This window comes from Cotesia glomerata, linkage group LG8 (assembly GCF_020080835.1).
Source record: "Cotesia glomerata isolate CgM1 linkage group LG8, MPM_Cglom_v2.3, whole genome shotgun sequence".
NCBI lineage: Eukaryota > Metazoa > Arthropoda > Insecta > Hymenoptera > Braconidae > Cotesia > Cotesia glomerata.
In genome coordinates this window covers 3321461-3346922 of record NC_058165.1, presented here as the reverse complement: position 1 = coordinate 3346922, position 25462 = coordinate 3321461, and the positions used below count along the sequence as shown (strand labels likewise).

At 25.1% G+C, this 25462-nt stretch overlaps 1 protein-coding gene across 4 annotated transcripts; it reads left to right on the top strand.

The window, feature by feature from the left end:
- The first annotated feature begins 676 nt into the window (after window positions 1-676).
- Window positions 677-23208, top strand: LOC123270310 (PHD finger protein 20-like protein 1). 4 transcript variants are annotated; one of them, XM_044736309.1, is made up of 13 exons: window positions 677-1552; window positions 6237-6741; window positions 7729-7857; window positions 8217-8243; window positions 9659-9759; window positions 10045-10130; window positions 12894-13716; window positions 15627-15638; window positions 15743-16447; window positions 19722-19850; window positions 20318-20603; window positions 20727-20864; window positions 22340-23208. In XM_044736309.1, the coding sequence occupies exons 1-13, from the start codon at window positions 1270-1272 to the stop codon at window positions 23130-23132; spliced, it is 4017 nt and encodes a 1338-aa protein (XP_044592244.1). In that variant the 5' UTR covers window positions 677-1269; the 3' UTR covers window positions 23133-23208. The 4 variants fall into 4 exon arrangements, with proteins under 4 accessions (XP_044592244.1, XP_044592246.1, XP_044592245.1 ...); XM_044736311.1 differs by lacking the exon at window positions 8217-8243 and having other exon boundaries at window positions 679-1552; XM_044736310.1 differs by lacking the exon at window positions 15627-15638 and having other exon boundaries at window positions 679-1552.
- Window positions 23209-25462: the final 2254 nt, after the last annotated feature.

Below are 25462 nucleotides of genomic sequence, written 5' to 3'. Positions count from 1 at the left end.
GATTTTTTTTTATCAATTAAATAAGAACAAAAAAAAACATTTTTACAAAATTGCACATATAATTTTTCAAATTTTCTACATGTGAAATTTCTTCAATTAATTTTTTTAAAATAATTTTTTCAATAAAAATTAACTTGGCAGATATTTAATAATTTTAAAAATTTTTGTAACAAATAAATTAGGGCAAAAAAAAAAATAAAAAAAAAATTGACATTTAGAAATTAAAAAAAATTACAAAAATGCAATTTTTTAAACATAATTTTTCAGAAAAAATTTTTTTGTTAAATAAAATTAAAATATAGTCAAGTGACTGCTAACTTTAATGTCGTATTTTTTCAATAAAAAAAATTCTAAACATTTTTAGATGTCGGCTAACTTTATTGTCATCAATAATAAACTTTTCAATTTTCGGATGTTGCTACATTCACGTTTATCTTCCCGCGCATGCGCAGTAAACTGCGCAGTAGACTGCGCAGACGCCAAAATAAAGAAAAACCAAAATAACGCAAATGGCGGCAAATATTACGCAATCACCCGCAACAATATCGAACAATCCCCTCTAAAATTCCCAAATCTCCTTAAAAAACCAATCAGCTGTTCCTAAAAACCCAATTAAACAAAACTATTATTTAAAAATAAAAATAATTAGAATAAAAAAAATACCAGTGTTCAAATATTCAAAAGTGAATAATCTCGATCGCGATAAGTCGATTCTCGAGAGTGTTTTTAGTGGCGCGGCATGTATCCACATGATCGATTACCGTTCACAAAACGTTTTCCAGAGTCAGTGTTTGTGTGCCATTGTAAGTGACACGGTGTGGTTAGTGACGATGGAATAACTTTTTTTGTTTAAATTTTCTTTATTTAACTACAGTAGTTTTAATTAATTAATATAGTGAATAATATTAATTAAAAGTGTTCCAATAAAATGTTTATTAAAACAATCATTAATAATATGTAAATTAACAAATAATTGTTGATATTAAACTCGAGTTTGTACTCACGCGTTTATGTTGTTATGTAGTTGTGATATATAAGATTGTGTCGTGTAAATGAAGAGGCGGCGAATCCGCGCGGCGGTCGCGTGCTAGTGCTTATATATATATATATATATTAATATATACACCTATATACTTTTATACACACCTATATATTACTTCACATACATATATACTTACTGTATATTTTATATATAAAAAAATACACCGACCTATCAATAAATATATGTACTTGTTGTTACAAAACAAACATTAAATTTCAGTACATGGAATGGCGCGTAAATGCTGTGTAAAAAATTGTGAAATTAATGGCAATGATGTACATGCTGTCGGTATTCCTATTCATAGATTTCCTAAGGATTTACATTTGAGAAGCAAATGGTTAGTAAATGCTGGATTTGATGAATTTTACAAACCTTTTCCCGGTCAATTTGTTTGCTACAGACATTTCTTGAAAAATGATTATGAAATTAATAAAAACATGCCGGGGCATAAATTTCTGCTGAAGAAAGGATCTGTGCCGACGGTCTTTGACAACTATCATAATCATCCAGGTATTTTTATAATTAATATTTATTTTTTTGGTTTATGAGATTTTAATGACAGTTTTTTTTTTTTTTTTTTTTTTTTTTTTAGGTACTTGTTTTGTTGAAATTTAATGCTTTTTCGCGCAAGTAGATTTGTCGATCGGCATGCTTTTACAACTACGTTATCGTCACGACGTAGTTTGTAGATTACGGTGATCTCATCACGAATCATTTATGAAAATAAAGTTAGCCGACAATTTGGATTTTTTTATTTTGCTTAATTTATTAAATTATAAAAAATATTTTTAAAAAATTGCACATAGTTATTGAAGTTTTTAACACATGAAAAAATTTTTTTTTATTACTTTTTTTGTAATAATTCTTTAAGGAAGTTCGAGCGAATCTAATGTAAAAAATAATTTCCAACTTTGACTTTTGAAATTCAAGTATACGTATAAATAAATGCGTAATTTATCTAATCCCAAAATTTAAAAAAGATTCACCGTTTAGTTACTTAGATATTAAATTTTAAAAATCACATATTTTATCTCCTTATACACGGGCTCTTATGGCGGACAAACGTTTTGTCGAGACTTTAATTATTTATTTCAATATTAACCTCCCAACTTTAACGGATAAAAAACTATACACAAGAAACTTGGATTATTGCAAAATATAAAAACAATTTAATAATAATACATTACCGATATAATTTTTGAAATATTTAAAGTCAAATTTTATGTTTGTAACTGGTTTATCGTCAGCCATTTATTCGAATAAAGATTTGACAACATCGCGTCAACAGCTGAGAAAAAACAAAAGGATAGAAGTATAGTTAAAGAGAGAGAAATGTTTAACTCACACACTCATCCACGTCTCTGTTATGGGTATATAATAATCAAGTGCGCTATTACCAAATCTGTTTATTTATTCCGGCAAGTAATAAATACCAAAGTCAATTTATTACTTTACTTAATTAAATAAGTAAAAATCATCAATTATTAAATTGTTTAAATTATTTTAAATTAAGGAGGTCCTTTCGCCGCCAATGTAAAATAAAAAATATTAGATCATGAGTAAATTTAATTTTTTTCTAATAGTTAAGGTCCTTATAGTGAGGTTTAAATTATACTTTACCGGACAAATTTTTTAAAAAATAAAATTTTTAAATGTTAGTATTTGTTCAGAGTCTTACGAGAAAATCAGACGTTTGCAGTATTTCTCGAATTATACACAGTAAAAAATTTTGCGTCATTGCGTCAAAAAATTTGGTGTTAAAAATTTTTATGTTAAATATTTTACACTTTTTTGTGTTAATTTAACATTTTTCTGTGTTAATTTAACACAATTAATGTTAAATTTACACATAAAAGTGTTAAATATTTAACACAAAATTTTTTGACGCAATGACGCAAAATTTTTTACTGTGTACTATCAATCATGGATTAGATGAAGTAAAAAAAAAAACTAAAAATTAGATTTTCGAAATATTCAGGTTTCTTTTTTGCAATAAAATATATCAGTTGCCGAGATATTTATTGAGAAATTAATATTTAAAAATCACAAAAAATTCTCAAGTTACCTACAATAAAATGGAGTCAAAAGATTTGGCAACGTTGCGTAGCGCGCGAGCTTCAGACCATTCAATAAATTCAAACTAAACTTTAACGCGCTTATGTTTTTCATGCATACTTATTAGTTAATTTATTGTTAACAAATTTTCATAATTGATAATTGAAAAATAAAACAATAATTAAAAAATACTAGCATTTCTGCCATGAGACATTAGAGTGTATGGTTTTGTGACTAAACATGTTTAATTAATTCATTTATTTACACTGACTGCAAAAAGTTAAACATGGTTAATTTATTTATTTATTTATTTCTTTATTAACAAAACCTGACAGCCTGTATGGCCAGTTATGAGGTTACAAAAAGATACATTAATATTAATATATGTTGTAAAGTGATTTACACATGTTGCAATAAGTAAATAAAATAAAAGAAAAATATTAACAAAATATAAGTTATAGATGACAGGTGTTTGACTCTGACGTACATAATACTATTCGTAATTCTATATTTATTATTAAATTACTATAGATTAGATAAACTCAATATAATATGTATGATTATTTAGGAGCTGGAGTATGATGTTAAGGCTATATTGTGCAAATAAAAATGTAAACAACCGAAATAAAGCGTTGCCAAATCACGGACAGGTTACTAACAGCTGATTTACAACAGTCAAATTAATTTTTGTATTTAACTATTTTTTTTTTTAATTTTTAAAATTTCAACGATTAATGCCTCATATACTATTTATTTTTTAATTTTAGGAATTTTTATGGGTTTTGTATTTTAATTTATTGAAAATTTACTACTACAGTTGTTATGACTCAACTGGAGCGAAAGGACTTCCTTTTAAAATAAAGAATTTTGACAAATATTGGGGAGACTAAAATTTAAAAAAATTTTTAACATTATTTTGACTCATTAGTTACGCTCGAACTTCCTTAATAAAAAAAATCATAAAATTTTTTAGATGTCGGCTAACTTATTTTCATAATCATTTACGTGCCTCCGGGTTTTTAATTTTGTTATGAGTTTGCTATCATGCTAACTTGTAGTTTTAGGATCAAAATTAATGACACTGAAGTTAGCAGTCTAAAAATTTTTTATTAATTAAATTACAACTAAAAAGATATTTTTTAAAAATTGCACTTATAGTTTCTCAAGTTTTTTACATGTCATACTTTTTTTTTTTTTAATTGTTTAATTGAAATTTTTTCGATAAAAAATTTCTAAAAATTTTGAAATGTCGGCTAACTTCATTTTCATGAAGATTAAGTTAAAAATTTTTAGAATTTTTTTTTTTTTTCTTAAATTAATGACGTTAAAGTATAATAGTAAAGTTAGCCGACATTGTTAATTTTTGTAGTTATTTTTTAATTATTAAATTAAAATTAAATATTATTTTTAAAAAATTGCACTTATAGTTTTTACAGTATTTTAAAATTGAATTTTTTTTTTTAATTTTTTTGTAATAATTTTGTTAATAAAAAAAATTCTAAAAAATTTTAAATGTCGGCTAACTTAATTTTCATCGTTAAAGTTAGCAATCACTTGATCATTTTTTAATTTTATTTAAAAAAAAAAAATTATTTTAAAAAATTGTGTTTTTTATTTTTCTAAATTTCTATCATGTGAATTTAAAAAAAAAATTTTTTTTGCTATAATTTATTTTTTACAAAAATTATTAATATTTGCTAAATTAATTTTTATAAAAATTATTGCAAAATAATAAAAAATTTTTTAAAAAACTTGAAAAACTTTAATTTAATATTTCTTATTAAAAATTTATAACAAAAAATTTTTAAGAAATTTCACGTGTAGAAAATTTGAAAAAAAAAATTTTTTTTTTTAGGTTTAATTGAATTGAAAAAAATAAAAAAAATAAATGTTAACTGTCTGCTAATTTTACTATCATTTACTTATCCTAATGGGTGATTGTACTTATGTAAATATTTTAGATAATTCATGTTTCATTGATATCAGTCAGAAGTTTTCCCGCTATTTATATTCAGTTAAAAATAAATTTATTCGATTTAAAAATTGAATAATAGATGATTGAAAAAAAATTTTTTTTTTGGTAAGAAAATTAAAAATTGCAGATGAAATTTTTCCCGCAAATTTATTTTTATTTTATTTCAGTTCAGAATGGAAAAAAATTTTTTTTTAATTAACAAATTTTAAAACAGAAATAATTATTTATATTGATTTTATGGTAAATATTTACAAGTAGGGTCAATCATTTTAATTTTAATTTTTTTGAACGATATTTATATTTGATTTTGTTGATAAATATTTTTTTTAAATACACAAAAAATGAACCATTTAAAAAAAAAAGTTGTCACAATTTAAACAAATTTATAAATTTGTTAGAAAATTGTGATATTTAACTTTTTTTTTTTTAAATTGTTCGTTTTTTTATGTACTTTTCAAAAAAAAATTGTATCAAAAACATCAAAGAAAGATCAAATAGAAATTTTATCCAAAAACATGAAAGCCAAAATTTTTTACAACTTTTGGAGGCAAAAAAGCTATCGAAATATTTTTTTTTTTCTTTCACGACATTTTCAATCATAAATCCGTCGTAAAAACAAGCAAAATTGTAAATAAACTTGTAAATAATTACTTTGATTTTCTTTATCTACGTTTAAAATTTAATTTAATCAAAAACAATGAAGCTATTCATTTTATTTTTTTTAGTGTCGATTTTATGTTGAAATTTTATTTCTATAAATATTTATGATACTAAATTTAACAGACAATTAATTATTTTAAAAATTTTTATAATAATTAAATTATAATGAAAAAAATTTAACAAAAAAATTCTACATATAGAAATTAAAAAAAAGTTAAAGTATGAATTTAAAAAAAAATTTTTTTTCCGAACTGATAATAATTTTTACATTCTTATTTTCTTTACACTGTATTTACTTATTTTATTACGGGTTTTCGGTATTTAATTTTGTAAATACTACAATCCATTCCGGCATATTTTAATTTTGTCTGTAGCTAAAAACATATTCAAATTTATTATTTATATATTTACTTTTATACTAAGCGTATATAGGTAATATAAATTAGAAAAAAACAATTTGTTTAATATGTAAAAATTAATATAATTATTTTATTTGCTTTTTAGATCCTGTGGTGCCATTAACAGTAACAAAGTCACCCGCAAAAAGTGATAATAATTTACCGGAAAATTTAATTCCGACAAATTCAGAAATGACACAATTGGAGTCAGAAAATTTACCTGAAGCTCAAGGATCTAATTCAAAACCCGAAGAACTTAAAAAAGAAGTTCCTAAAGATTTACTCGTAAATTCGAGCAACAAATCTGAAAGTATAAAAAAATCAGCTGGTTCTGATAATTTGAGCTTACAAATTCAAAATGTGATTGATACTACGGTTGAAAAAAAGGGATTCACCGAAGACCCTCCTGCGGAACCACCACCTGTTTTAGATGATCCAGTGGACAATGTAAAACTTAATGAAGATTCCTGTAAATCTAATGGAGATATAGAAAATAATATCCAAGAGCCAAATGGTGAAAATGGAAAATTTTCCAAGTCCAGGAATGGTAACTCAGGATTGACATTTTTTGTTGGTTCGAAATTGGAATGTAAGACTTTTAGCGAAAAATGGCAAGTACATTTTTTTTTGCTTTATTAAATGATGACTTTTGTTAAATTACACTGTACTTTCTTACATATGGATATTTTTAAAGATATAAGCTCATCCTGATGTTACTCTCATCAAGACCTTTCATTTGAGTACCCACATGCATTTTTGATATATTTTTCATATATACAAATATATAACATATATAAATATATGAAATATATGAAAAATTGATGTGGGTAATCAAATGAAAGCTCTTGATGACTGTAACATCGGGATGAGCTTATATCATTAAAAATGTCAGTAGTTGACAAGATATAAGATCATTTCTTAATTAATGATATTTTCAAAAATATAAGCTCATCCCGATGCTATACTCATCAAAACCTTTCATTTAAGTACTCACATTAATTTTTCATATACTTTTCATATATACATATATATAATATATATAAATATATAAAATATATGAAAAATTGATGTGGGTACTCAAATGAAAGGTCTCAATGAGTGTAATGTCAGGGTGAGCTTATATCTTTAAAAATGTCCGTAGTTGACAAAATACAAGGTCATTTCTTAATTATTGACATTTTTAAAGATATAAGCTCATCTCGATGTTACATTCATCAAGACCTTTCATTTGAGTACCCACATGCATTTTTTATATATTTTTCATATATACAAATATATAACATATATAAATATGTAAAATATATGAAAAATTGATGTGGGTATTCAAATGAAAGGTCTCAATGAGTGTAATGTCAGGGTGAGCTTATATCTTTAAAAATGTCCCTAATTCACAAGATACAAGGTTATTTCTTAATTATGTATCTAGCGATAGAGCATTTTGATTTGATAAGAGTAAATGACACTAAAAGTTCATTAAAAAAAAACCGATTTTATTATATGATTATCCTGGAGACCAAATTTTTCTTATTCTTTTAATAATATAGATTTTAAAATTATAATCAAGAATTAATTTATTAACATTAGATTGTTGCTTACAGGTGTGTAGCTGTAGTTGTGGAAACTGATTGGAGAGAACGAGAAATTCTGATAAATTTTGATAAACGACGCCCGACAACTAACGAGTGGATATCAATGGACAGTCCTAGATTGAGAAGCATCCGACCTAGGTATGATTTTTATTTCTAAATTTTTATAAAAAAAATTTCATTCATTTATTCATTGGATGTACAGCTTTTTAGAGTTATTAATGGACATCAAACTTTTGAATGAAAATGATTAATGAAAAATTTTTATTTAATTTTATAATTTATATTTTTATGAATATTCATTTAATTTTTTTAGAAATGTTCCAATTAATATAACCGGTCATTACAATTTACATAATTTATAAATGAAATTTTTTAATTAAAGATAAATTTATTCATATAATAACTTTAGAAAAGGAATTTTATTTATCATTTCATTCACTAGTTTGATGAATTATTACAAAGAATAAAATCATTGTCATTTTTTTTTTTTTCTAAAGTGAGGAAGTATGGGTACAACCAACCGAGTAAGTTGATAATAACAAAGAAAATTTTTTTTTTTACTTCTATGGGTATTTGAAGGCCTGCATATGATTTTTAAATGTAGAACTGATTGATAAATTTAATAATTTAAAATTTTGCATGAGTTTTTAAGTTAAGCTTGTGTAATGATTTGGTAATCGGGCTCAAAAATATGAGAGTTTACTTGTAATTAAGGAACATATTTAAAAATTTTTATAGTAATAATAATTAAGAATTTATGTTAAAAAATTCAAAGAGATAAAATATCAAAAATATAATTTTAAATTAATAACATATTAAATCAATTATATCGTAATTTATTAATCAAAATTTTATTTTCTTGTATGAAAATAAATTAATTAAAATCAGCAGACGTTTAGCAACGTTTTTTGATTTTTTTCATTTAATAAATAACCAAAAACAATATTTTAAAAAATTGCACTTGTAATTTTTTTAATTTCTCACATGTGAAAAAAATTTTTTTTTTCTTTATTTGTAATAATTTGTTGGATAAAAAAATTCTAAAAATTTTTAAATGTCGGCTAAATTAATTTTCGGAGTCTTTATCACAGATCAATTATAAAAAAAAATTTTTTCTAATTCACACTTACAATTTTATAAATTTTCTACTTGTAGAATTTTTTTGCTAAATTTTTTTCGTAATAATTTGTTATAAAAATTTCAAAAATTTTTAGACATCTGCTAAATTATGACATTGAAGTTAATGAAAATTAAGTTCGCCGACATCTAAAAATTTTTAGAATTTTTTTTTTATTGAAAAAAAAATAAAAAAAAAATTTCATTTGTAAAAAACTCGAAAAACTATAAGTGCAATTAAAAAAAAATTTTTTTTAGTTCTAATTCAATAAATGAAAAAAAAATTAAGTTTTATCTGAAGTTACCAGACATTTAAAAATTTTTTTTAAATAAACTAAGTTAAGAAAATTATTTTTAAAAAATTGCATTTAAAATTTTTAGAGCTTATAAAAATGAAATTTTGAAATAAATTTTTCTTGCTTTAATTTATTCATCAAAAAAATTATAAATTCAATTTCAGTATCTAATTAAAATAATTTTTTTTTAAAATTATAAAATTTGTAAAAATATTTATAAAAAACAATAGAAAAATTTTATAAGTAAAATTTCAAATAAACCCGCTCGATAGACAGGATTTCCTTGTAAACTCCGTTTCATAGGGTAAAAGTAAAAATCGCTAGCGTTAGATATAATCCGGGGGCATAGCAAATGTGTGTGAGTCATCGTAAATTGACAGTCTGTTTTTCTTTATCACTGTGTAAACTCACGTCATAAAAACAATCTATATACATACATACACGCTTTCACACATACACGAAAACAAATAACAATATTTATATTTAAAAAGTCAAATAAATAATTAATAATAAATAATAATATTTAGGAGCTCAAAAATGCGTGAATTTATTGTTGGAGAAAGAGTTTTAGCAACGTGGGCAGATGGAAGAAAATATCCAGCTAAGATAAATGGAGTATTGGAAGCAGGTTAGTAAATCTAGTTGCTTAGCTTTGCGCATTTCATTATTTACATATATATATATATATATATATATATATATATATATATATATATATATATATATATATATATATATATATATATATATATATATGAACTACAGGTTATACACTTATGTATACATAACATACTTGCCAAGTCTTGACGTTTAACTGCTGAGATATAAATAAATATTTTTTTATATAAATTATATATATTAAATTAAATTAATAATGAATATAAATATATATTTTTTTTATTAATTAATACAGATAAATATGACGTGCTGTTTGATGACGGTTATCAAAAAATAGTCCGTGGATCGAAAATAACTAAAATAGCCTCTGCCAGTTCTAAGGTGAGTTTTTATTTTATTAGTAAGGTTATGTTATTGTAGTTGTTTAATTATTTTTTATTATTATTATTATTTTTATTATTAATTATGTCTACTTATCTTGATCATACTTAGTAAAGTATTAATTACTCCGATTGAATTTATTTTATGTTAAGTGTGTGCTTAGTTATTTTTTAGTTACTTATTTTAATTGTTTTTATTTTTTGTGATACTGAAAAATCTGACAAGAAAATTTTACGGGCAAGTTAAATATCAGGAAAATAATTTTTCTGTCTCTTAATTATATAGATCAATTTTTGATATATGGGTGATTCTCTGTAAGGATGTTTTTTGCTGTTCCAGGCATTTTTTTATTAGAAAAATTGTTATTTTATTACTAAAAAAAATTTATTACGAAAGTAAAAAAACATTTTTATTTGGAGCATTGAAAATTAAAATGAAACAAATTTTGGTTTTTTTGCTATAAATTCGTAAACCACCGAAATAACAGTCCCCTGGGCTGTCCCATTCCCAAAATTAAAACTTTAACATTAAATTTTAAGTTATTCGTTCATAATATATAATTTGGTCCATAATGTTTATAAACTTAATTAGTTAACTAACAATCTTCTTCAATAAAAAGTACCGAAAATTAATTTGTTTCATTAAATTCATTAAACCAAAGTTTGTCCTAGGCATTTTAAGAACAGTCCCCTGCCAGAAGTTCAAAGCCAAAAAAAAAATCCAGCGTGTTATTTTACCTTTTGTAAGGTTTATAAGGATCTAACTAGCCTTGAGTTAATAACCATAGGGCTGTTAGCGCTTTATCGGCATTTTATTTAGTGTCAAAGCACCGTTTGTGCTGGAAATATGTGTCTGGGCCACTTGAAAACTCAGTCCCCTGGCAGCTATTTTTATTTATAATTTATTTATAAAATTGGATCCATAAGTCTTAATATTATTCTAATTAATGTAAACATTCATTGAGAACTTGAAAAGTTGAATGCATTGAAATAGTTTGCTTGATTTTTCTCAATTTGATAAAAAAAAAAAACAGTCCCCTGGTAAACAGTCCCCTGTGATGTTATATGCCAAAAAATATACAAATATCGAAAAAGCAAAAATTAATTCGGCTGTTTATTTATTATGATTAAGCTGATAGTTTTGTAGCCCTTGTTAATTTTTTTTTCTAATAAAATCAAAAATAATTTGGTCGGACAATTTTGTACAGATTTAAGACGTTCTTACAGAGAATCACCCAGATAAATTTTTGACATATACTAAACACAATAAATAAATAAATAAACAAATTTTGTTTATCTCGAAATTCTAATCTATTTATGACTACTTGAAAAAATTATTATAAATATTATTAAGAGAATGAGAAAAATTTTGTGTCCATAATAAAATCGGTTTTTTTTTTAGTAAAATTTAGTGTCATTGCAAAAGTCTTGATTTGAATTTGTGCCTTTTCAAGGTGTCATATCATTCTAATAAATACTTTATTTTATCATATGAATACTCCAAAGACAAAATTTTACTTATTCTTGTAATTAGATAAACTAGCAATCTTGCAGTCACTATGTGACTGCCGTGACTTGTGAACTATAAATTAATAAAATTTTGCTTTATTAAATAATGACTTTTGTTAAATTGTACTGTACTTTCTTAAATATTGACGTTTTTAAAGATTTAAGCTCATCCCGATGTTGAATTTATCAATAGCTTCCATTTAAGTACCCACATGCATTTTTGATATATTTTTCTTATATACCTATATATAATATATATTTTAAAGATATAAGCTCATCCCGATGTTACAATCATCAAGAGCTTTCATTTGAGTACCCACATGCATTTTTGATATATTTTTCATATATACATATATATGATATTTGTGAAATATATAAAATATATGAAAAATTGATGTGGGTACTCAAATGAAAGGTCTCGATGAGCGTAACATCAAGATGAGCTTATATTGTTAAAAATGTTATCAATGGACAAAATACAATGTCATTTCTTAATTATTTACATTTTTAAAGATATAAGCTCATCCTGATGTTTTGCTCATCAAGAGCTTTCATTTGAGTACCCACATGCATTTTTGATATATTTTTCATATATACATACATATAATATATATAAATATATGAAAAAATTGATGTGTGTACTCTAATAAAAAGTTTCGATGAGTGTAGCTTCGGGATGAGCTTATATCTTTAAAAATATAATTAGTTTAGAAAATACAAAGTCATTTCTTAATTATTGATATTTTTCGAAATATAAGCTCATCCTGATGTTACACTCATCAAGAGCTTTCATTTGAGTACCCACACGGAATTTTTTATATATTTTATATATATGGTATTTGTGAAATATATAAATATATAAAATATATGAAAAATTAATGTGGGTACTCAAATGAAAGGTCTTGATGAGTGTAATGTCGAGGTGAGCTTATATCTTTAAAAATGTTAAGAATTCACTAGAGACAAGGTAATTTCTTAATTATGTATTTAGAGATCTAGAATTTTCAAATGCAGCCTAAATAAATTGACTATCAGTAAGAATGATATTAAACCGTAAAAAGACACAAATTCAAATCTTGACCATTGCAATGACTAAATTTCACTAAAAAAATTGATTTTATCCTATGACTATTCTGGACATAAAATTTTTCTGATTCTCTTAATAGTATAGATAATAAATAAATAAATAATAATTTTTTAAAATTTTCTCTATAATTATTCTTAATAATAATTAATAAAATTATAAACCTAACAGAATCCATCCAAGGGAATGGAAACAGATGCATACATTGGCAGCAAGCAAGAGCGAAGAGATAAGAGCCGAAAACACACCGTGAAAGATTTGTTTTCACACAAAAAAAGGACTAAATTGGACGGAGTTGACCAATCACTGACCAAAAAAGATGACACTTCTCTGACTGATGCAGAACAATTGAATAATTCTGAAAGCATGAACGGGAGTACTGATGCAGGCGGAGAGCTTGAAGAATCTATCACGGAGCAAGTTCCAATTGAGACTCCAAAACCCAAGGCCAGGAATGGAGCCAAGAGAAAACGCGAAGTTGTGGTTGATTATGATGATGATGGTGGACCAGAGTGGATCGACGGTGAACCTCAGGGTATTGAATCATTTGTCGTAGATGGTAATGAAGGTTCACGTCGATCTATATTAATTCCCGACAAAAAATTGCCACCTGGATGGCAGAAACATTTCATCCAAAGAAAAACTGGTAACTCAGCTGGTAAATGGGACGCTGTATTTCTTCACGAAGCTTCTAGTAAAAAATTCAGGTCCAGAAGCGACTTGAGATCTTTCTTTGAGACCCAGCGGCTCTGTAATTTTGATCCAAATAAATTTGATTTTTGTGTGCATCGCAGAAAAAGACCAGCTGTTGCTAAAGAAAAATTAGATTCTAGTACCAGTGCTGGTTCTTCCTCGGCTACCAATGAACCGGCTAGGAAAATAAAAACACTTTTGCCTAAAAGTAAAACTGCTGCGACGAATGATTTGTTATTGACATCGGTAACTCCTAGTTATCTTACTCCAGTTCCTGCTACGCCTGTTGAAGATACTGGTGGTAAGTTTTAATATCATTTATAAATTTTTAACTCAAGTGTCAAAAGGTAAAAAGGTACACAAAAAAAAAAAAATTTTAGATTTAATATTATCGCTCTTTATTTAATTATAAGGAGCAAAATTAAAATAATTATTTAGTTTCGCAAGTACGAAGTTTCTTAATATAAAATTCAGATGACTGAATTTTTTTTTATTTGTGACACATTTTTTTTTCAAAATTCATTAATATTAAACTAAAAACCTGGCAGTCACTACGTGACTGCTTTGATTTGTGAAATATAAATGAAGAACATTTTGCTTTATTAAATAATGACTTTTGTAAAATTGCACTGTACTTTCTTAAATATTGACTTTTTTAAAGATATAAGCTCATCCCGTTGTCACATTCATCAAGAGCTTTCATTTGAATACCCACATCGATTATTCATATATTTTCCATATATACATATATATGATATTTGTGAAATATATAAAATATATGAAAAATTGATGTGGGTACTCAAATGAAAGGTCTCGATGAGCGTAACATCAGGATGAGCTTATATTGTTAAAAATGTTATCAGTGGACAAAATACAATGTCATTGTTTAATTATTGACATTTTTTAAGATATAAGCTCATCTCGATGTTACACTCATCAAGAGCTTTTATTTGAGTACCCACATGCATTTTTATATATTTTTCATATATACATATATTTAATATATATAAATATATAAAATATATGAAAAATTTATGTGGGTACTCAAATGAAAGGTCTCGATGAGTGTAACATCGGGATGAGTTTATGTGTTTAAAATAGTCAATAGTTCATAAGATACAAGGTCATTTCTTAATTATTGATATTTTTAAAGATGTAACCTCATCTTCAGGTTACACTAATTGAGACCTTTCATTTGAGTACCCACATAGCATTTTTTATATATTTTACATATATGGTATTTGTGAAATATATAGATATATAAAATATATGAAAAATTGATGTGGGTACTCAAATGAAAGGTCTTAATAAGCGTTACATCAGGATGAGCTTATATCATTAAAAATGTCAATAGTTTACAAGATACAAGGTGATTTCTTAATTGTGTATTTAGATACAGAATGTTTTTTAATGCCGTCTAAATATTTATCATAATAAATTGAATATCGGTGAGAATGATATGAAACCTTAAAAAGGTACAAATTCAAGTCGACCTTTGCAATGACACTAAATTTTACTAAAAAAACCGATTTTATTAAATGAGTATGCCTGACACAAAATTTTTCTTATGCTCTTAATAATATAGATAATAAAAAAATGAAAATATCAATTTGTCATTGAAAAAAATTTTTTATTATTGTCTCTAATTATGGGTAATCCATAAATCATAATAATTTTTATCAAAATTAAAAAATATTAATTTTTTGATTTTTTAAATATTTCTAATTTTAATTTCAAAAGAGCGTACAGTTTAAATCCGCCGTTCTCCATATTATTTGTATAATTTTTAAGCTTTAAATAAGCATTTTATTAAATAGCTCAAAAAAAAAATTTCTAGGTCCTTTTAGCTTTAAGTCGTAAAATAAAAAAATTCCTAAAATTAAAAGGGCGCATAATTATTTATTTCTGTGTAATTCTCGAGCCCTAATTTCAGAATTTCAGAATTAAAAAATTCATAATTTTATTTTATAATTTAAGAAACATACTAATTGTTGTATAATGCCGATTGGCGTTTAAATAAATAAATAAATTAATTAATTAAAGATATACGTCCTTTTAGCTTCAGGACCTCATTGTTAAATTTTTATGCGTAAAATATCTCTACCACCCCAGCGATAAAAATAAAAATAATGCTTCCTTTTACCTTTTTGGCACTTGTAAAAATATTCTTGTTCTTGAGAATTTTTTTTTTTTATTCATTGCTAACTTTAGGAATGATTTATTGTAAGTACTATTAATATAAAATTGATCGTACTATTAAAAAAAAATCCAAAAATTTTTTTTTTTAATTAATATTTTATTTATTTTTTTTTGTTTATAATTAACAGCAGTTTTTATCGGAGGACTAAGAGTAGAAATGGAAGACAGTGCCTACAAATGTCCCAAGGAAGGATGTTTCAAAACTTTTCGCAAAGAAAATCTCCTTCAAATGCACATAAAACATTATCACCCCGAGTTTTCAAAGTATCTCGGATCAACACCAAATGTCGCGGACTTAGCGTACGCACGAACAATAGGCGAGCCAATTATCGACGGAACTCCCAAAAAATCAACCAGCAATTACGTCGACAAGCCAACAATAAGCCGAGGTGACAAAAGGAAGAGCCACTCTGATAAATTTTCAACACCTTTAGCCCATCAATCTTTTGCTGCGTCTTCTCCGCTGTCCGTAGCGTCGCCTGACATGTCTCAGATTGACCATCCGATGAACGGACTCAAAGATGACACAAAGTCCGACTTGATGTCACCTTGCTCGAACGCTTCTCTAGATATTGATGATGAAATGGCGAAAAAATCAGACGGCAGCTGTGCAATGTCGCCCGGCACGCTTTTTGATTTAAAATCTAGGGAAGAAAAAACTCAGGCTGGGATTAAAACTTTGCTGCCTTTAAGGTCGGCTAATTCTGCAGATACAACTCGGCTGGATCGCTCCAAGTCGCTTGATGACACTTTTAATGCTGATAGAGGACAACGCAAGAGGCAATTGTCAGAGTACAGTTCTGATAATTCGACTAAAAGTAAAAAACGGCATGGTAAATATTTTTTTTTTTTTATTCTTTAGTTTGTTGCATGGAAAAAAAAATTTTTAATGATATTGAAGTTCAGAGACAATTTTTTTAATAAATTAATTAAAAAAAAAAAATTTAGAAAATATTTGAGGCATTATGTTGAAAATAAAAATAATATTCAGGATTTATTAAATGGGTGATTCTCTGTAAGGATGTTTTTTGCTGTCCCAGGTATTTTTTTATTGGAAAATTGTTATTTTTGTTACTAAAAAATTTATTACGAAAGTAAAAAACATTTTATTTGGAGCATTGAAAATTAAAATGAAAAAAAGTTTGGTTTTTTTGCTATAAATTCGTAAACCACCGAAATAACAGTCCCCTGGGCTGTCCCATTCCCAAAATTAAAACTTTAACATTAAATTTTAAGTTATTCGTTCATAATATATAATTTGGCCCATAATGTTTATAAACTTAATTAGTTAACTAACAATCTTCTTCAATAAAAAGTACCGAAAATTAATTTGTTTCATTAAATTGATTAAACCAAAGTTTGTCCCAGGCATTTTAAGAACAGTCCCCTGCCAGAAGTTCAAAGCCAAAAAAAAAATCCAGCGTGTTATTTTACCTTTTGTAAGGTTTATAAGGATCTAACTAGCCTTGAGTTAATAACCATAAGGCTGTTAGCGCTTTATCGGCATTTTATTTAGTGTCAAAGCGCCTTGTGCTGGAAATATGTGTCTGGGCCACTTGAAAACTCAGTCCTCTGGCAACTATTTTTATTTATAATTTATTTATAAAATTAGATCCATAAGTCTTAACATTATTCTAATTAATGTAAACATTCATTGAGAACTTGAAAAGTTGAATGCATTGAAATAGTTTGCTTGATTTTTCTCAATTTGATAAAAAAAAAATAGTCCCCTGGCAAACAGTCCCCTGTGATGTTATATAGAAAAAGATACACAAATATCAAAAAAGCAAAAATTAAATAGGCTGTTTATTTATTATGATTAAGCTGATAGTTTTGTAGCCCTTGTTAATTTTTTTTCTAATAAAATCAAAAATAATTTGGCCGGACAATTTTATACAGATTTAAGACGTCCTTACCGAGAATCACCCTAATAAATGATTTTTTAACGTCGGATTTAATAAGTATTTAATACAGTTAATAAATTATTATGAGCTGTAATAGAATTTGGTATTTTACAATAAACGTTATTATAATGTAATATAATTAATGCAAATAATTTATAAAGATGATTTTTGTTTATAAGCAATCTTGATATTATATGACATTGCAAGCCAAACAAATTCACTCAACAAAATATTTACTAACTGTTCATAAATATTTGTTAACTATTGATAAATATTTTTTTAAAAGTTACACACCAGAATCATCTCTTGATGTAATTTTTTTTACAAAAATTTTCTAAACTTAGTTTATTTTTCAGGAAAAATAAAAAATTGTCATCTCTTAATTTCACTATCACAATTTTTTTTTCTATCTGATATTTTTTACTGATCAAAATAATTGTTTGCAATTATAAAAAAAATACAAATGAGTAAAAATTAAAATGTTACAATTTTTTAAATTAAATAAATAAAATTTTGATCAGTAAAAAAAATCATTTCTCGCTTATTCGTATCACTAGCTGTCATTAAAATCACAGTCATTAATTATAGTGGATAGTCTATTTGTATTTGCGTGTTTGTCGTTAAGAATTATAAAAAAATTTACACCCTAAAAATTTGAATCCAGTCGTTTAGACGTTTCGATCATGTGTCTTTGTCTTTGTCTCTATGTTAGAAAAAAAAAAAGTAGTATAAGCACCATGGGCAGTAAAGAAAGTCTCAGATCACATGTTTATTGACCTAATGATTACACAGAAAGAAAAATTTCTTGACTAGAGAACAAAATTCTTGGCTCCAGAAAATTTACGGGTGCCTGAAGGAAGACCGAAATTATGTTGGCTGAAGTAAAAATTTTTCGAGAAATTCTATTCTTAGTGGAAGACATTTTTTCTTAATTCAAATTATCATAAATAGTTGATACAATAAATTTTTATATTTGATCAAGATTTTTAGATACTTTAGGGAAGCAGCGCCACCTACTTCAGCTGAGAAAAAATTTTCTCACCTTGAGAAAATTTTTCTCGAGAATATTTGATACCCATTTTATATTATTTTAGCGTACAATTATACATATTGAATGAAAAAAAATGATGAAATATTATTTGATCTTCCCATTCGACATGTTAATCATTAAAAATATTAATGAAAATTTACTTCTATCTTTATATTTAATTTTTTGGAGCAAGAGAGAAGTTTTCTCAAGACAAGAAAATTAACGTTTATCAAGAACTAAATTTTTTTGAGCTCGAGGCTGAATTTTCTCAAAACAACAAGATTTTCTTGACAAATAAATTTTCTTGGATCAAGATACGTATTTCTTAAAGCAAGAAAATTAATTTTGCTGGAATAAGTGAAATTTCTTGTCAAAAAAAAATTTTTTTTTGTTCAAGAAAATAATTAGGAAGAAAAATATTTTCTTGGCTCAATTGAACCTTTTTTTCTGTGTAAATATTTATTTGGTGCAAATTACTTAGTAATTACTACTAAATTTTATTAAATAGAACTAAATCCTTTTATCGATGCACAGTAACTTTCTTGGTGAAAAAAAATTAGTTAAAAAATGAATTTTTTATATACTAATAAACGATTTATTGAGTAGCAATAAATAATTTGTTAAATACTACTACACAGAAAGAAAAATTTCTTGACTGGAGAACAAAATTCTTGGCTCAAAAAAATTTTCGGGTGCCTGAAGGAAGACCGAAGTTATGTTGACCGAAGTAAAAATTTTTCTTTAAATTCTATTCTTGATGGGAGTAATTTTTTCTTAATTCAAATTATCATAAATACTTGATACAATAAATTTTTATATTTGATCAAGATTTTTAGATACTTTAGGGAAGCAGCGCCACCTACTTCAGCTGAGAAAAAATTTTCTCACAAGATTTTCTTGACTTAAATAAATTTTCTTGGATCAAGATACGTATTTCTTAAAGCAAGAGAATTAATTTTGTTGGAATAAGTGAAATTTCTTGTCAAAAAAAAATTTATTTTTCGCTCAAGAAAATAATTAGGAAGAAAAATATTTTCTTGGCTCAAGTGAACCTTTTTTTCTGTGTACCTGTGATCTGAGACATTCCTCACTTTACTCCTCTAGGTGTATAATGTACTATTGTGTCCGTATGGTAAAAAGTAGGCAAAATCATGCTTTAATTCTTGCTATCAGGCATACAGGAGCTTACGGATGATTATGGGGATTTAGATGACAGCGCAATGGATATCGACGGACCTTCACCACTAGTGTATAGATTCAGTCGTAGAAAATCTGATTCTAAGAGCGACGATAACAGTCAGAGTAAGTTCTAAATAATTTAACATATCCCCTACCTCAAAAAAGTATCTATTATTTTTATTTAATATTTCAAAAAAGCGTATGATTTTTTTCTGCCCTGGTGGTGGTTCGTTAGTGACTTTTCTACTGGTTATTCTTTGTTGTAGGACAACAATTATATATTTATTTAAATATATCGCGTGCCTTTAAATTATATGCGCCCTTTATATTTAGCATAAATCCCTACTAACGTCCTTTCCTTTTTTACACGTGATATATTAAAATAAATTTTAATTGTAAATATTTTGTATATTTTTTTTTCGTTCATTATTCATCATATGGATTCATTGGTATCATAATCAAAAGTAGGAATACATTAATCATTATTATTATTTAATTTTTATTTAGTATAATTGATTAAAATTAATTAATATTTATATTTATATTTATATTTATAGCATTACTATTAATTATTATATTTTGTTTGGCAGATGGAGAATGCATGATGATGATGATAAATGGCGAGATGGTTAAAGTCGAACAATTAAAGCGCGAAGAAATAATTAATTGTACTTGCGGAATCGTCGAAGAAGATGGACTGATGATACAATGTGATTTGTGTCTTTGCTGGCAGCACGGCCATTGTAATTCTATTGAACGTGAAAAGGATGTTCCGGAAAAATATATTTGTTTTATTTGCCAGAATTCTTATCGCCAGAGGCCCTCGAAAAAATACGCACATGATCAGGATTGGATTAAAGAAGGAAAATTGCCGAGGTAATTTTATATCAAATTTATTTTATTAATTTTATTGTAATAAAAAATTTTCTTGCCAATTTTCAGTGTAATAATAAATTTTATTGTAATAATATGTTAGTTATTAATTGTAATTTTTTTCAGCTTAACTAACAGACATAAAAATCAAGAGACACTTAATAAACGATTTGCGATGTTAAAACGATCTAATGATTTAGTAGGAGCGTTGCTGAAAGTTCAACAAGTTCTTTATAGTTTGAAAGTTAAAATCGGCGTTGCTCAGTAAGTTACTTTTTATTATTATTATTATTATTATTATTATTATTGAAAAAAAATTTGGCACATTATTTTACATTCCTATAATATATTATTGTAATTTAACTTCACCCGGAAGCTGAAATAATTAAGATTTTTAAAAATAGGTGTAATTTTTTTTGACGAATATTCTACAATTATTTTTCATCCTAACTGACGGGTGCTATTTTTGTCCCAAATTAATTATTAAATTTTCAACTAATCAATTAATCATTGGTTTTGATGTTATTTTAAGAAAAATTTATCTCGGATGTATTTTAGTGAGAAAATTTTTTTTTTTAAATTAATTAAATTTAGTATCATTAAAAAGGACTGACTTGAATTTGTGTCTTTTCAAGGTTTTTTATTTTTTTTTTCAGCAATAGTTAATTTATTATGGTTAGTTTTTGGAGTAGTTATAAATATATTTCAATTTCGCTATAGATAAAATTTGTTTAGTTATTTAGTTACTTATTTTAATTGTTTTTATTTTTTGTGATACTGAAAAAATCTGACATGAAAAGATCTGACATCATTGCAAAGGTCTTAATTTGAATTTGTGCCTTTTCAAGGTTTCATATCATTCTTACCGATAGTCAATTTTTTACGATAAGTAATTAGGCTGCATTCAAAAATGCTCTATCTCTAGATACATGATTAAGAAATTTCCTAGTATCTTGTGAACTATTGACATTTTTAAAGATATAAACTCATCCCGACATTACAATCATCGAGACCTTTCATTTGGGTACCCATATCAATTTTTCATATATTTATATATATATATATATATATATATATATATATATATATATATATATATATATATATATATATATGTATATGTATATATGAAAAATATATCAAAAATACATGTGGGTACTCAAATGAAAGCTCTTGATGAGCGTAACATCAAGGTGAGCTTACATCTTTAAAAATATCAATAATTAAAAAATGACTTTGTATCTTGTGAAATATTAACATTTTTAAAGATATAAGCTCATTCTCATGTTACACTTATCAAGACCTTTCATTTGAGTACCCACATCAATTTTTCATATATTTTTATATATTACATACATGTATATATGAAAAATATACTAAAATGCATGTGGGTACTCAAATGAAAGCTCTTGATGAGTGTAACATCAGGGTGAGCTTATATCTTTAAAAACGTCAATATTTAAGAAAGTACAGTGCAATTTAACAAAAGTCATTTTTAATAAAGCAAAATTCCATTTATTTATAGATTACCAGTTACGGCAGTCACGTAGTGACTGCAAAGTTGCTAGTAATAAATTAATTATTTTAAAAAAGCATATGAATTATTTAAAAGAAACAAATTTAGGTCTCGACCTTTCCAATAATACTAAATTTAATTCAAAAAACTCATCTTATATAATCATATAAATTATTCATTTTATTATTTTACTAATAATTAAAATTTATTAATTTATTAACAGAGTAAAAGACCATCCAAAATTATATCTATGGGCCAAAAACTGGGAAACAACAGAGCTACCAAAGCCTCATCTCGAGCCTGTACCAATATTGGAAATAATAAAACCCGAACCAACTACCCTCGACATGGACATCACTCAATCAGACATAAAACCAGAAGGAACATGTCCGATTAACAAAGACGACATTAATGGCGACAAATCAATACACTCTGATTCAGAGTTGATGAAAATTCTTGAAGAGGACAACAGCTGTGTGGTTGATGATTTAAAAGTCAAAAAAGAAATTTCGGATTCAAAAAATATCGAGGAAAGTCCGGTAGTAAAAAATGAGACCGAGACTCCTCAGACAGATAAAATAGAAGACATTAAAATAGAAGATAGTAAAGAAAATATTAAAGAACAGCCTAATGTGTCGGGGACGGATAGTCAAGTACAATTTAATGCGAGTAATAATAATGAGTCGCTGAATGATAGCAAGAGCGAGCAAGCCAAGTCAAAGCCTTTTGAGTCATTACCAGAACAACCACCGGCGCCTCAGCAGCCTTTCATCCCTGAACCAGAAGCTCCGATTGATCCTGATGAATGTAGACTACGTTTGTTGAATCACATAGAACACTTTCAGAATCACATGGAAGTACATCTGACCAGTGTTGAGAGCCAAGTGTCATTTTTAGAAGCTATGGATCCTGATGATGACCTAGCTGCGGATAAAGTTGATATTCGGTGTAAAGAAACTATTCAAATGGTGATTCGTGATCTTCATACTGTGAGAAAACTCGCAGCTTTATGCTGATATATCTCTTTAAAAATTATTTTTATTTGCTTTTATTTCAATCGTGAAAATTGGGATAAAAAAAAAAAATTTTTTTCAAAAAAAATTTTTTTTATTGTTTAAAAACATAATTTTTTTTTATTAAAATTTAACTCAAAGTTCTTGAAAAATTATTTTTATTTGCTTTTATGTTGAATGTAAAAATTAGAAAAAAAAAACTGTTTTAATGTCTAAAAAAATTTTTTTTTTTATAAAAATTAAAAAAAAAAATTCTATTGTAAGTAGATTGTTATTTTTATTTTTTGATTATTCGAAAATTGAAAAAAAAATTTTTCTATAATTTTTTTATTTAAACAAAAAAAAATATTTTTTTTAAAGACAATTTGATTAAAAAAATTTCATTCAAAATAATTTTCATTGAAAAAAAAATTGGTAATTATTTACAAGTGAGGTCAAATCTATTTTTGGCCATAACTACACGGAAAGAACAAGATGACATTGGATATCATCCCAGATTATACTCAGTAGAATCTTGGATTATACCCAGTGATATCTTCGTTATTTTTTTTTTCTAGCGCCTGCGCACTTAGCATTATCATATCTATTATGTATTTTACATATTAGGATAGTCAAATATTGTTTTAAATACTATCTGAATTTTTTTTTCACCACAGATATCACTGAGTATAATCTGGGATGATAACCAATATCATCTTGGTTTTTCCGTGTAAAAAAATAATTTTTTTTATTAAAATTTAACTCAAAGTTTAGAAAAAAATTCTACTATAAGTATACTCATAAGTATATCTATAGATTGTTATTTTTATTTTTTGATTATTCAAAAAATTGAAAAAAAAATTTTCTATAAATTTTTTTATTTACAAAAAAAAAATTTTTTTTTAAGACAATTTGATCAAAAAAATTTCATTCAAAATAATTTTCATTAACAAAAAAATTTGGTAGTGGGGTAAACTCTATTTTGAGCCATAATTAGGTGAAAAATTAACATTTTCAAATTTTTTTTTATTCTGTTTGTTTTTACGGCATATTTATGATGAAAGATGTGAAAGAAAAAATAAATTTCGATATTTTTGCCTTCAAAAGTTGGAAAAAATTTTGGCTCCAAATGTTTTTGGATAAAATTTTTATTTTATCTTTTTTTGATATTTTTGATATATATTTTTTTTTTTTAAAAGTACATAAAAAAACGAACAATTAAAAAAAAAAAAATTGAATAATTTTCTAAAAAATTTATAAATTTTTTTAAAAATTTGTTAAAATTTTGATAATCATTTTTTATTTATTTTTCAAAAAAAAAAATATCGATAAAATCAAATAGAAATTTTGTTAAAAAAAAAAGAAAATTAAAATGGTTGACCCTGTAGATTGTTATTTTTATTTTTTGATTATTTGAAAAATTAAAAAAATTTTTCATAATTTTTTTATTTACAAAAAAAATTATTATTTTTTTTTAAGACAATTTGATTCAAAATAATTTTCATTAAAAAAAAAATTGATTTCATATTTTTTGATATATAATTTATATTTTATCTTTTTGTGATATTTTTTTTTTTTTTTTAAAAGTACATAAAAAAACAAACAATTAAAAAAAAAATTAAACATCACAATTTTCTAAAAAATTTATAAATTTTTTTTAAAATTTGTAAAATTTATTAAAATTGTGATAATCAATTTTTTTTCAAATTATTCATTTTTTTATTTATTTTTCAAAAAAAATATATCAATAAAATCAAATTGAAATTTCGTTAAAAAAAATGACCCCACTTGTAAATATTTACCAATCATTTTTTTTTAATAAAAAATTTTTTTTAATTAACAAAAAAATTCAATAATTACACAAATGATTTTAAAACAAAAGAAAGACTCAAAAAAAAAAAAATTAAAAGCAACAAAAAATAATTTTTTAAGTTTAAAAAAAATTATTGACAAAAAAGCTGGACTTGAATCGTAAAAAAATTTTTTTTTTATAAATTGGTAATATAATTGTAATTGATTTACCAAAAATTAGTATGTCAAATATTGTAAATAATAATTATATAGTTTTACTTGGAAATTAAGATTACGTTATAGACGATATTAATAAAAAAAGAAATTAAATTAACAAGTAATACCGAGCAATTGACTTGTTGAACATCGTCATTACGATAATAACCATCTCACATAGATAACGATCAATTTCGATAGCTAATACACTGAGGAGTGATTATCTTTGATCGTCCACTGGTAGTTAGCTGCGCTGGAACAATTTAATTTTTTGTTCCGCTTTTAAATAGATTGATAATCTTAAGTAACTTTTTTTTTTATTTTATCTCAGTAAGCTGTAAATAATA

Coding starts and splice junctions, on each gene's coding strand:
- LOC123270310 (XM_044736309.1), top strand. CDS start 1,270: ATGGCGCGTAAATGCTGTGTAAAAAATTGTGAAATTAATGGCAATGAT. Junction 8,244..9,658: donor GTATGGGTACAACCAACCGA/GTAAGTTGATAA, acceptor AATAATATTTAG/GAGCTCAAAAATGCGTGAAT. Junction 9,760..10,044: donor AAATGGAGTATTGGAAGCAG/GTTAGTAAATCT, acceptor TAATTAATACAG/ATAAATATGACGTGCTGTTT.